The sequence below is a fragment of the Pantherophis guttatus genome, chromosome 1, assembly GCF_059756535.1.
Source record: "Pantherophis guttatus breed Tessera chromosome 1, ASM5975653v1, whole genome shotgun sequence".
Lineage (NCBI taxonomy): Eukaryota > Metazoa > Chordata > Lepidosauria > Squamata > Colubridae > Pantherophis > Pantherophis guttatus.
In genome coordinates, this window is record NC_142063.1 from 110,274,631 (window position 1) to 110,288,341 (window position 13,711).

The window sequence follows — 13,711 nt, forward strand, 5'->3', positions numbered from 1 at the left end:
CTTACCTGATTTATATAAGTAGGCTTTCATGCATGAAAGTAATCATTTTTTAAAAAAGAGATCTGAATTAAAAAGTTTAGCAAGAAACTATTGGCTCATGCAATCAACTTGTATTCCAGTTGTTCTGTGTCTTTTGTAGCCTACACACCCCATCTGAAGAGCATGTAAAGAGGTGTATCATAATTCTATGAGAAATCATCATTTGTACTTGAGATAATTTAAATTCATTGGATATCTGAATTTTTAGACTGAAAATTGCTAAGAAAGTATATATATCTACATTAATTTTATAGATAAGTTTAAATGGGGAATGCTGAATCCCAATAAAACTGGAAGAAAATGCATTTCCCATCACTTTTCTGCATTCTGTTCATTTATGTGTATATGGCTGTAATATTCCTCTCTCAATAATTTTTAATATTAAACTAAAGAGCCCTATAGTACCATTAGGCATTCTCTACGAAGTTCTTCTTTCAGGACAGATTGAGTCTGGAACATTGGCCCAAGATCACCCAGCTGCTTTGTGTCTATGGCAAGACTAGAGGTCATAGCCTCCTGATTCTAGCCTGATGCCTTAACCAAACTGGCTCTCGTGATTTTTAACTGTTTCTTAAATTGTTGTTTTGCTTTGTTGTTTTAGCTGCTTCTGTGTGCCAAAATTCAAGTACTGAGATGAGTGGCTATATAAATTTGATTAATAATAAATATGTTGGAGTGGGAAATTGGGAAAAAAAATCTTGAAAGGTAAAAGCAAACCATGTTCATATTATTCTCATTAACCCTACATAGATACACCCATCACATTACCAATACTTAAACTCAATCTGAAGGACTCCTCACTTTTATTCTGCCAAAAGAGGGAGGGATGTCTTCCAACTATGATCAATTACATAAGGAGACACAATTTAGGATTGATTAAGGTAGAATAAAAATCTACTTACCCGAAATAAATTCAAGTCTCTGAGGCCAGTCAAAATATATTCCTGGGTGGAGAGCTTCCGGATGACGTCTCGGTGAGAGCAGCTGGAAAATTGTGGACTCCGCCAAACCTTGCGAAATCCAGTCGGTAACCACTGTCGGGAGACCCTATGGGGTCATAGGAACTCTGCTCTGGATATGGGAAGGATTCAGGATTGCCCCAAAGTCCTCCATACAATAGCTCCTTGTGAAGAGACTATAACACAGCTATCCTGGTGGGGTTAGAGCAGAGGGATTGTCATCTTTGCCCACATCTAAAGAGTCAAAGAAGTTTGATATAAGATTTTGAAATTAATTACATGAATCCTTGCTGTGGATTGTTTAGATTTCTATAAAAATACAGGATCATTTTGAAATTTAAGTATGAAACCTTCCCATGGGAAAATGCTGTTGATTAGGAAAAAAAATCATAGGATGGAACTTTAAAGGTTGGATACTAAAGGGGACCAGAAAGAACTAAAGATTAAGGAGAAGAGATCCACAATACAAAATAATTTGACTTTTGGAAGAAGTCAAGGATATTTGGGAACAATGCAATCAGAAATTACTCTTAAGATTGTTTGCTACTATAAAATGTATTTAAAAGGGATTATAGAACAGCTTTTACTGGACAGAGACTCAAATGTGTATCTGAAAATTAATTTGAAAATGTTAGGTTACAGGAATGATATGAAAAAAACATTACAGTGGATTTGATTAATGCAACCAGCTGATATCTTAACAATTAAAAGGGATATTCCAAAACCAGAACAGTGACTTTGAAAAAATTTCTTATTCTGGATTTAAAAAACAAATGTGTTAAATCTTTAAAGGAGCTTCTGAGAAGAGAAAAAAAAATCAAGTTCTGGGACATGATTTAAAGAAATTATTAAAAGCAAAGGAAAGGAAAATAGATTGGGTTTATTTGATTGAGGTCAAAATATGTATATTGTTATTTTTGTTAACAATGCAATTTTGTTGATTAAGAGTAAATAATGAAGTTTTGGTAGGAAAAATCAAGTTCACAAGAAGAGGATTTGAGACATCTCACTTGGTGACTATATAAGAAATACACAGAGATATCATTCATCATCAGCTACACATGAGCAAGCAGTGTGATGCAATAGCAAAAAGACAATTGCAATCTTACAGTGCACTTTTAAGTAATATACTGTAGAGATGCTGGAGCGAGTTCAGATGAACACTAGTAAGATTGGAAACCAAGTCATATGTTTAGGAAGTTATTATAATAGTCTTCAAATATGTGAAGGATTGTTAGAAATAGACATTGATCTATTTAACAATTGAATTAAATTCAGGCTGGTTATGAGAATCACAAGAATAAGACTTGTTAAATTGTTAACTATCTGTTGAGAAAACTGATGACCTCCTACTCACTGGAAAAGTTCAGATGGCCATCTGTTGGGGATGGTTTAGTGAACTTCCTCACTAAACGGAATAAGACAAGGTGATTTGTGAAGTGCCTTCCATTTCATATAAACTAAGGTTCTGTGAACCTTGATTAATAAAATCATGTCTTACCAACAGATTGTGTAGGCTGAATTTTATACACTTGAACCACTTTATCCGAATAATGCAGGGTGTTTGATTCTAGTTTGGCATGTTTTGTTAATATAGCCTTTGTAACTTGTAAATCAGGGTTTATGGCTATTGTGTAACTCAGCCTTGTGATTTTAAAACTCAATTATGGCTGTACACCGCCCCGAGTCCTTCGGGAGAAGGGCAGTATAGAAGTTTAATAAATACAAATACAAATACAAATTACGGTTAAGAAAATTACAGTTTAGGACGTGTGACTCTTCTGGTATAATTTGATGTTTGATTGATGGGTAATTGTAATCAAGCATTAGGCAACGAAGCAATTGTTTATTTCTTAGGCAAGAATAACAGATCCAGATGCTCAGGCATGGGAGTTGTCTTCACCCAAGGGTGCCTACCTACCATGTCTGATATAGAAAAGCAGAAACCAATTCATGTCTAATATATGTTTTTCTAGCCCAGAAAATACCTTCATTTTGCAATCCATGTCTATCCTACTAGTACTACCAGTCATTATACTACTACAAGTGCATTCCTAAATGCATTACAAAGAAGGAAAATACTAATATAGAACAAATAATTCATTACAGATCAACTTTTGCAATATGCTAGTGGTTCTCAATCTGTGGTCCGCAGACCCCTGGGAGGCTGCAATGTAATCACAGAGGGTTCAAGAAGGCTTGAAGAAATGTTATGATTCAAATCTTAGTTAAATCTTGGTGATGTCCATGGTCACAAAAGGTATTTAAAGGGGGTCCATGGTGAAGAAAAGGTTGAGAACCACTGCAATATCCCAGCTTAAAGCAGTTTCTGCTGCCTGTGTCACATTTTTGTCATGAGCTGCTGAGAAGAAGGCGCTGAGGATTTTTTAATATGGAACTTACAATAAAAAGTGCAAGGAGTACAACAGATTAGAATTGTCTTGTATCTCTAATGCCTCGGGACTCTAAAGCTAAGCAAGTTTAGGCCAGATTAATAGAGAGATAAAAATCACCCAAAAATTCCAGTTCTGGGGAGTAGAAAACATCCTACAAGATGACAGTAGCAAATTACTTCCATATTGTTAACAAGAAAACTGCATGGCTGTGTCCCTCTAGTGGACTAGGAATTGAGTTTAACTCAAGAGTGTCTATCTTTATTCTTGTTATGGGAATTGTAATCTATCAATCTTGAGGGTACTAGGAGCAGAATGGGACCATTAGGAAAGATCCCTATAAACTCTGAAAGTCATCAGTGTTATCCAACACTTGATGAAATTGCACATCTCATTGAATTGTCAGCTTTTCAAGCAGCTACCATGGACACAGGTCAAAACAACTAATCATTTTTGTTCAACAATAATCATCACACTAAGCAGAAACCAAGCAAAGCACAGAGGCTTAGTTCACACATAGCACTATATGTTGTGTATGGAAGTAAGTATGTGTATATGTGGGGTGGTTTATTAATTGTGCTTTACTTACTATACCACAATAAAACAGCAATTTAGTACAATGAATTCACCTAATATGTAGGTATCCTATACACCAATTATTTCCCATTTTATTTCACTGTATCTAATGAGATAGAAAGAATGAAAATGAAATATTATGATTGTAAAATGTTGGATGACCACTGGATTGAAGTTTAAGCTTCTAGCAATGTCTCTCAGTTCAATATCACACAGGATTATTGGGAAATGAGGGGAGAACCTCTGGAGAATGTCCTGGAAGCTAACTTCAGCTCCTGTAAAAAAGATGGATCATAAAACTATAAATGAAACACTCACACAAACACATAAAATAATGCCCCAAAACAAATTCAAACAAGCCCTGTTAAGTGTTCCCTTTCTTCCTGAAATTGCTTATAATAAATTACATAATGTGGAGATAATAACCTTGTACTGCAATTCATGAACCTTACACACTTCTAATAAAGGATTATTCATAATGAAGTAAGCTATGTTTAATTATGGTTTATCGAACAATTAGGTACATAATCACACTATGGTGTACAAACCACAGCAGCAGGGTTCATATTACACACTGAACCCAAATCTAACATGTCACTTCAGGACTAATTTAAGAAATTTTGGAGTCCATGCAATGCCAGGTTTGGAGATCTTCCTACATTCTAGATGAATATCAAGAGCCTTGATAGTACAGTGGTTTAATGCACCCTGTTATTAACACAGCTGCCTGCAATTTCTGCTGGTTCGAATCTCTCCAAGGCTCAAGGTTGACTCAGCCTTCCATCCTTTCTAAGGTAGGTGAAATGAGGACCCAGTTTGTGGGGGCAATAAGCTGACTTTGTATAAAATATACAAAAGTATGAAGGCTATTGCTTAACGCATTGTAAGCCGCCCTGAGTCTCCGGAGAAGGGCGGCATATAAATCAAATTAAAATATATATATATATATACAACCTTTCTGATGGAATTCCTACAAAGCAAGGAGGAGGAAAAGACACCAAGCTTTAGAGGGAATTTCCCTTTCTTTAGACAACAATAATACGAGAAAAGAAGAGTGTCAGTCCGAGCCGGGTGCAGAGCACTTTTCCGCAGGTATAGAGGTTCAACGCAGAGCCCTTTTCTTCATCTTCCGTTTTCGGCGGTGCTTTGGTCCAATGCAGCCGCAATGACTCCCTTAAACTGGTTCTGAGCCTTTTTACACTTTTCCGTGTGATGCGAATCCAGTTTTTTTTAAAAAAAAAGTGGCTTCTGATGCCATCGCCAAAGTCAGGCTGATTTTTTTATCTTTTGCTCAGCTAGTTAACCTGGTTGGGGCGGGGTAGTGGTGGAACTCCCGTACGATGATCTATTTACACTTTGAGGAAGAAAAGGCTCGCGCTATAGTAACAAAGGGAAGCGCACACCCATCCCCTAGCTAGCAAGACCTCAAAGGGCTTGGCTCTCCCCGCCCCTGCCCGGCTACTTTTTCATATCCTGGTTAAATCTGGCAGGGCGGGAAATTTAGGGCAAGTCTCTCTCTCTCTCTCTCTCTCCCCGCCTGCGGCAACAGCGGCAGGTGGCGATTCTGTTGTCTGGAGGCGCATCGCAGCCAAACAGTCACACGCGGAAGTCCGGCCGCTTCGAGCAATCAGGCTTGAATTGGAACTCGAGACCCGAGAGCCTGAAAGGACGCCCCAAAGCGTCATGTGGCGGAGGGGCTCCTGAAGTTCGGTTAGCGAGGCGAGGGAGTCGTAGATCGGAAGCTAGGAGCGCTCGTCTCCGGGGCCTGTTGCGCGAGAGGAGCGCCGATCTCCCTCCACCATGCCGGTAAGAGGGCAGAACTGGCAGGTCGGGTTGCGCGCAAAGGTTGGTTAGCCGGAGGGGCAGCCCTAACTGGCTGAGCCACTTCGGAGACTCCCGCTATCCCGGGCGAGTTGTCCCTTCACTCCCTGTGGATTGGAGCCCAGGGACCACCGTACAGGGTTCGAAAGCGGGGCGGTGCGCGGTGCCAAACACAACCGATTTGAGATTTATTTTTACGTTTGGCAGGGACGGAAGTGGCGAATGAGATAAATAAGGAACTCCCGCCGCTAAAATGAACTGCGTTCGACCCTTCAGGTGTACCTCCGGATAACCTCTTAGAAGATCGTTGCGTGCCGGTAGGCACCTGCAGGAGCGGAATTAACCTACGGCCCCCTATTCAACTTCCCCCGATAAATCCCACCACAGAACCTTGTGGTGGCACCGTTCTTGAGCCTTTTCGGTCTTCCTTTGCGGCGGATCGAATCCCTTGCACATTTTGCAAGAATCTCTTCGCTATGTACTTGTAAGCAGGACCTTTCGAGAGCCGGTTTAGAGTAGTGGTTAAGGCAGAGGTCCTCAAACTTGGCAGCTTTAAGACTTGTGGACTTCAACTCCCAGAATTCTTAAAGCTGCCAAGTTTGGGGACCCCTGGGTTAAGGCATCAGGCTAGGAACTTTTTTTCAGCCTTAAGATAGAAGAAGGCAATGGCAAACCGCTTCTTAGAAATCTTACCAAGAAAACTGCAAGGACTCTTTTAAGGCAATCCCTGAGAAAGAAGAAAAAAAAATAAGGAGAGTGACACATTTGTGTATGGCAACTGTTAGAATTCCACCCCACCCCACTTTCCCCAAAGTTCATGTTCTGGTTATGGCCGGAAATATGATCAATATTTCACTTTTACTTAGAAAATTCTTTATTCAGGTTTCATGTTGCAACCGGAAAATTTTATAGAAAGATACAGTTGGTTTATAATTTAAAACCATGCAATTGATTGATCGTTCCTTGGGAGAAAAACTATTGATTATGTTTATAAAATGCCATAGCTTAGAGCAGTGGTTCTCAACCTGTCGGTCGGGACCCGTTTGGGGGTCGAACAACCCTTTCACAGGGGTCGCCTAAGACCATCGGAAAACACATATTTTCAATGGTTTTAGGAATAATTTTATGGTTGGGGGTCACCACAACATGAGGAACCGTATTAAAGGGTCACGGCATTAGGAAGGTTGAGACCCATTGGCTTAGAGGCTAGATTTCACTTGAATTGAAGAGCTACGCAGCCCAATCTTGCACATGTTTCCTCAGAGTTTGGTGAGCGTTACAAAAGTTTATTAGTTGTTTCACTTTTTGATTAGCTAACTATCCTGATTTCAGGGAAGGTGACTTGTTATAAGCTGGAATTTAAAGATGGTTATCCACTCATGCGATTAAAGTTTCCCAAGAGTTTCATACTGCTTTAGCCTAAATTGATGGTTTACATCAGAGGCAGGTCCCTGAGGCTAAAGCTGACTCTCTGTTCTGAGTTATCTAATCCTTATTTGATACAGAGCTACAGGAGCACCCTAAAAATAAACCCAAAGTTTATATAACTAGATATCAGTGTACAAACCCCAGTCTTAGTAGTGTTGTGTTTCCTCTGAACCATCTTTCTGTTAGAAGCATTGGAAACCAAATAGCATTATTATATATTGTACTTATGCAACATACTAAGGTATAATTTCTTTTGAACACAAAATGACTGGGCTCACAAGATCATAAATCCAGCGGGTTTTATGTACCCTTCTCACCAGCACTACGGCTACCATATCTGCACTGCAAAAATCCAGATGCTCAATAGATGGCAACAAAATTAAGCATAAACAGGTTCTCCTTGCTTAATGGCTGGTTGTTTTACAATCATTGGAAGTTATCATGGCCACAGAACAGGTGCTTTATTTAGAGCCCATAAACCACCTCTGGCCATCATAAAGAGTTGTGCTGCCCTGCAGTCACATGACCACATGTTGGGCGCGTCAACTTTATGACCTGTCAAGGCATTCCATGGTCATGTGACCATGATTTATGATTTTTTTTCTGGTTTAGATTATCCTCTAGAACAGTATTTCTTAAACTTCTTTGAGTCCTTTCTCATTTTTTAAATTTATGGAGGACCCCAAAAGAGGTTAATGTAGACGTTAAACTGCTCTCCTCCACAGACAGCTAGCTGCCTGTTAATATGCTAACACACAGGGTAAATATTCTAAAATGCAAAGGGTAAATATTGATTCAATTATTTTGCAGTATATCTACAGGATGGATTGTAAATCAGATTATGCCTGATCAAATTACAGTGGTTTATAGAACAGTATAATAAAAAAGTACTGTGCGTTTTCCATTTTCAGTTTCTCTTTATATTATTTTAATCATCTTTGAGCCACCATTTCATAACTTTTTCATTTTGATTGTTAAAAATAGGTCCATCCTGCATATAAGGTTTGGACTGTGTTTTGAATCTCAATTAATTTAACACATTTTAGCAGATCTTGGCCCTTTGAGTCACAGACAGAAGAAATATATTTAGTCTTGAATAGAAATTGGGTTCAAATGACAAGCTGAAATGATGAAAACTTTTCAAGGTGATAATGATTCATAAAGTAACCTTTTAAAATACAATTGTTAATGGAAACTGATGAACAGTGTCGAAGTAAAAACTCCAGGCAACTAAAACACCTACTATATTTTGTGCTTTAGAGAAAAAGTAGGCAAAATATTGAATTATCAAAAATCGTACGCTTGCTGAATAATTGAGAAAGCCAAATAATATCTTTAAGAAGTCTATATTCATTGATTATAGAAGGTCTTTTGATTGTGTTAATCATGTCCCGCTGTGGAATGTTCGTAGGAAAATGGGAATCATAGAACATCAAATTGCCTCATGTGAAACTCACAGCCAGGACAGGAAATCGACTGGCTCTTGGTCAGTAAAGGAGTGAGATGAGGCTGTGTACTCTCTCCCTTTTTGTTATATTCATATTCTGAATGTAAACAGGGGGAAGCTGGATGAATATAAAGAATGTGATTTTAATATTGGAGAAAGAAACAGGAATAACCTGTCTGATGCTAATAAAATTACTCTGATAGCTGAAAATGCAAATGATCTGCAAGCTCTAACACTGAAACTCAAGGAGCATAGTAGGAAATGGGATTAAAATTAAATACAGGTAGTCCTCGATTTACGAACACAATTGAGCCCACATTTTATGTTGTTAAGTGAGACATTTGTTAAGTGAGTTTTGCCCCATTTCACAACCTTTCTTGCCACAGTTGTTAAGTGAATCACTGCAGGTGTTAAGTTAGTAAGACGGCTGTTAAGTGAATCTGGTTTTCCCATTGATTTTGCTAGTCCGAAGGTCGCAAAAGGGATCAAATGACCTTGGGACAAAGCAATGGTCATAAGCATGAACCAGTTGCTAGGCATCTGAATTTTGATCACATGATCATGAGGAGTCTACAAAGGTTTGTAAGTGTGAAAAATGGTCATAAGTCACTTTTTTTCAGTGCTGTTGTAAGTTTGAACGGTCACTAAATGAAGTTTAGGTAAGTTGACGACTACCTGTACAAATAAGAGCAAACTATTGAGAGCAAACATAGCAACCAATCTAAGGACTGATAATGAAGACCTTCTGGTGGACCTTTTGACTTTTAGGATGATCTATCAGCAGTAAAGGAAAAAATATACTAGGCACTAGTATAATTTGGTAGAGTGGCCATGAAGGGCTTGGAAAAAATACTCAGTTGTTGTGATGTCTCTATACCTACAAAGATCAGAGTCATTTAAGCAATAGTTTTCCCTGTGACATTCTATAGAAGTGAAAGTTGGACTTTGAAGAAGTAAGATAGAAAGAATATTAAAGCCTTTGAATTCTGTGTTGGGGAAGACTCCTAAAAATACCAAGGATAGCTAAGAAAACAAACGTGATACTGTATATCACACTAATTTACTCGGAATTCTTACTTAAGACACAAATGACCAAGCTAAAATTACTGCGTTTTAGGTGCTATTTTGCGAAGATCTAGCTTTCTTGAGCAGTTTAGAATGTGAGGAAATGTGGAAGGAAAAAAGACAACCAGTATTCTACACCCATTGATGATGGCTTTATATCAGTAGAAGAGTCAGGTTTGGGACAGATCATCTGGGCAAGTTTTATGTAAGTGGCCATTAAGTGTTAATATTGACTTGATGCATCTAATCACCAATCAGACAATGAAGACAGCATGGTGGTTTGCAAAAGAGATTGATGACAATGCAGAGAAACAAACAAAAAATAGACTTTAGCTATAGGAAATCATAAACTTGTCTCACACTAGTTATACACCAGTTATAAGGAGAAATTTTCTGACAGTGAGAGCAATCAATCAATGGAACAGCTTGCCTTCAGAAGTTATGGGAGTTTCATTACTGGAAGCTTTCAAGAAGAGACTGGACTGTCATGTGTCAGAAATAATGTAGGGTCTCCTGCTTGGGTGGGGGGTTGGACTAGATGACCTACAAGGTCCCTTCCAGCTCTGTTAATCTGTAATATCATGCTTACAATTTTTACTCTGCTTGATGCTTCATTTTTCAAGTATCAAGTTTTTCTCTCCAATTTTTAATCTTTTCAGTCTTGTGTAAATTGCAGTCTCAAGATTCTGTACATCTATATATAAAAATGGACTAGATGATCATGTAAATATTGGAATGGATTAGATGTCCAAAGCAGGGGTAAAATCTACTTACCTTCCCAACTGGTTTGAAAGTGCATGCTTGGACCCTCTGCTCATGCGCAAACCCTTCTTTGCATGCGCAGAGGGTAAAAAACAGGTTACTTTCTGGTTAAAACCAGGAAGTAACAATGACCGGGCGGATGGGTGGAGCCTCGAACTGCCATTGCTACCGGTTCTCCGAACCACCGGCCGCCATCGCTACCAGTTCTCTGAACCACCGGCCGCCATCACTACTGGTTCGGCTGAACCGGTCTGAACCAGGAGCATTTCACCCCTGGTCCAAAGTAAGGTTGATAGCAACTCAGCTCTATCTTTTGAAGATCCCCAACACCACAGCACCTCTCACCAAAAGCATCAGAGACATCATCTCTAAACATTGTTCAGCCATTCTTTTCTGGCAGCGCTTCAAACTTGGTAATTGCATAAGAGACAGCCATTCCCAAAGCAACATTTCCTCTGAATTCATAGTACTAAAAAAATTCGATAGTACAATAGTAACTTTTATCTTGATTGTAGTAATTAGTTTAAATGCAATTGACCAGACTTGTTTCTCTAACCATAGGTCACAATGCTGATGATAATTAAATGGAGTTATTTATTTAGAGACACCTACTCATAGCCAGCTTGCTAGAGGATATCTATCTTGAGATTTTAATTATGCAGTGGCTGTATTAATCTATTGTTTGCTGCAGTGTTCCCCTTACACAGTGTAGTGGAGTATAGTTCACCCAAGTTTCATAAATCAAAAGTTTATTAAAGCCAGTGCATGTATTGGGACACAGAAATATTATCCAACTAAATAAGTCAATAGTGAACTGAACTTCTTAGCATACAAAAGACATATATACCAGTAGTTTCATAAAAACTAATACAGTAATAATAGCAATTATTGTTCTCTAGGCCAGTATGTCATTCTTCTGAAATATGGAAGAGAATCCTATTGCAATGAGTGGCTGAAGAAAGTTCTTCTAATCTCATTTTCTGTCATGGTATCCCCCTTTTTCCCAAAATGTTAAGCTGTGAAATTGGTGTTTTTTGGTGGTTTTTTTGGGCATCTTGGTTCTTGTGAGAAATTAGTTAATTGTGATTATATTGTATTTCATGATGGTTAAGTAAATCATCATTTAGTGCAAGATGTACACTCAGCCATGAACAGTTTTCTGTGTTTCTCCTGTAGGAGCATCTTCATTCGTCAACTGGCCTGTTTGGGGATTTTTCCTGACAGAAAGAGTATTTTTCAGCAATTGAGTATTATTTTCCCTCTAAATATCATTATTCTGTGATCCTCAAGAGAAGTTCAAGCTTTATAACATCTCCTCTTGGGTGGTGAATGATGCAATTTTGCTTATAGAAGGAGTTATTCAGAGAAGCAGTTTACTGTTAATCATACAAAAGTTATCTTTTCAAAATGTTCTTATCTGAAGTACTCTTATTCATAGTTCATGTCATATGGTTTCCCCCCCCCCCAAATTTTCTATTTTATTCCATTCCACTCTACTCTATTCCCCCATTCTTTTCCTGTTTCCCACACTAATAGGCGGGCAGAATGTCATGCTTGCTGATTTTGCTCGGTACTCAGTAGATTGGTTCCCACTCCCCTTAATAAAACCTGCCATTTCCACTATCTTTTTTTTTTTTGTTGGTATGAATAGAGTATATAAGTACTTATTATATACTGGAACAAAGCAATGTCAATGCAAATTAGTATATTCCCTTTTTAAAAATGTACACTATAGAAGAAATGAGTCACTGTTTCTCAGGAATAATTTCTGTTCCATCCTATTTCTATTCATCTTAGAAGGAAAAAGGCAAATGTCCAAACACCAAGTAATACAGTGTGCAGGCAACCACTTGCTGACAATAATCTGAAACTGCTCTATAAGCAACCAGAGATGAGCCTATCAAGAGGCCGTCACAGGCATTATAGTAATCTGGACACATTCTGAGTTCACAATACATTCCACATGCAGCCCCTGGGAGGGGCATTCCTAGCCTTTGTTCTGTCCCCAACCTCATGCACATACACCAACAGATGTTCAGGAGTTAAAGACCAAACCAGCCAGCAAAATCCTTTTCCTTATGATAACGGAACTTGGCAACAACCTAGTGGCTGCCTGCCAAGAGTTTATTATTTACAAAGAGGAGAGATAACTTCTCCCCACTTCTGATACATCAAAGGAAAGCAGCTCAATAATTACAATCAAGTCCAGAGATAATCCAGTCTTAAAGCAAAAGTCCGGCAATGCAGAATGGCGTGGAAGCTTTCAGCTTTGTTCGTCACAAGGTTTGACTGGCCACCACGCTCCCTTTTATATCCTGTGGGGTGTGGTCCAGTGACTCAGCCTAATCTCGGGCACGCCCTTCTGTTGCACGCGCTTATCTCTGCGACGCTGGCGTGGGTCCAGCCAAGACTCATTACCATCATCACTTTCCATCTGTGGCTGCGTGGACGTGCTTGGCCCTGGCCCTATCTCTTGCCCTTCGGCGGACACCGAAGGCATTGCCAGAGAGGAGGGTCCTGGAGAGGGAGGCCTTGCCAACTCCTCCCCTTCACTCTCGGAGTCCTCTCCTGACAATGACACAGGCTCCGGTAACGGAGCCACAACAGCCTTTATGCATTCTATCGGGATTGGCAAATGTCCTGAATGAGGCTCAAGATCAGCCCTCCCAGAACACAGTAAATCAGTTAGTGCTAGAGATGAGCAAAGCTGAAGGACAAATCTGTTTGTGGTCATTTGATAGAGTATCAAAGATCTTTCGGGCTTCTTGAAAGTAAAGCTGTAGAATGACTGGACTGGCTGGATGAACGTATTTTTCCTAGGTGGTGGATTGCATGTCATGGGATGTTGGCTTAGAAGGAAGTCTCTACATAAGAGATCCTAGCATGCATAGAAAACTTTGAGTGTGCTTCGGGTAAAAGTGGAATTAGTTGCACTTGTGGCACGCTGGCCAAAATAAATGCTAAAACAGAGTGATGTGTAATTTGCCATATGCTGGAGATTATATTCATAGCTTCCAATTTACGTAATAGGATTTATAATGTAACATTTTTTTTAAAATTTGATTTATATGCCGCCCTTCTCCGGAGACTTAGGGCGGCTTACAATGCGCTAAGCAATAGCCTTCATACTTTTGTATATTCATACAAAGTCAGCTTATTTGCCCCCACAAACTGGGTCCTCATTTAACCTACCTTAGAAAGGATGGAGGGCTGAATCAACC

At 39.1% G+C, this 13,711-nt stretch overlaps 1 protein-coding gene across 1 annotated transcript in view; it reads left to right on the forward strand.

The window, feature by feature from the left end:
• The first annotated feature begins 5,427 nt into the window (after positions 1-5,427).
• Positions 5,428-13,711, forward strand: part of ANO9 (anoctamin 9) — a 53,846-nt gene continuing 45,562 nt past the window's right edge. Inside the window, exon 1 of the mRNA XM_034416714.3 lies at positions 5,428-5,773. Coding sequence (XP_034272605.1) covers positions 5,768-5,773 — 6 coding nt within the window. The 5' untranslated portion in view covers positions 5,428-5,767. The remainder of the gene's footprint in view (positions 5,774-13,711) is intronic.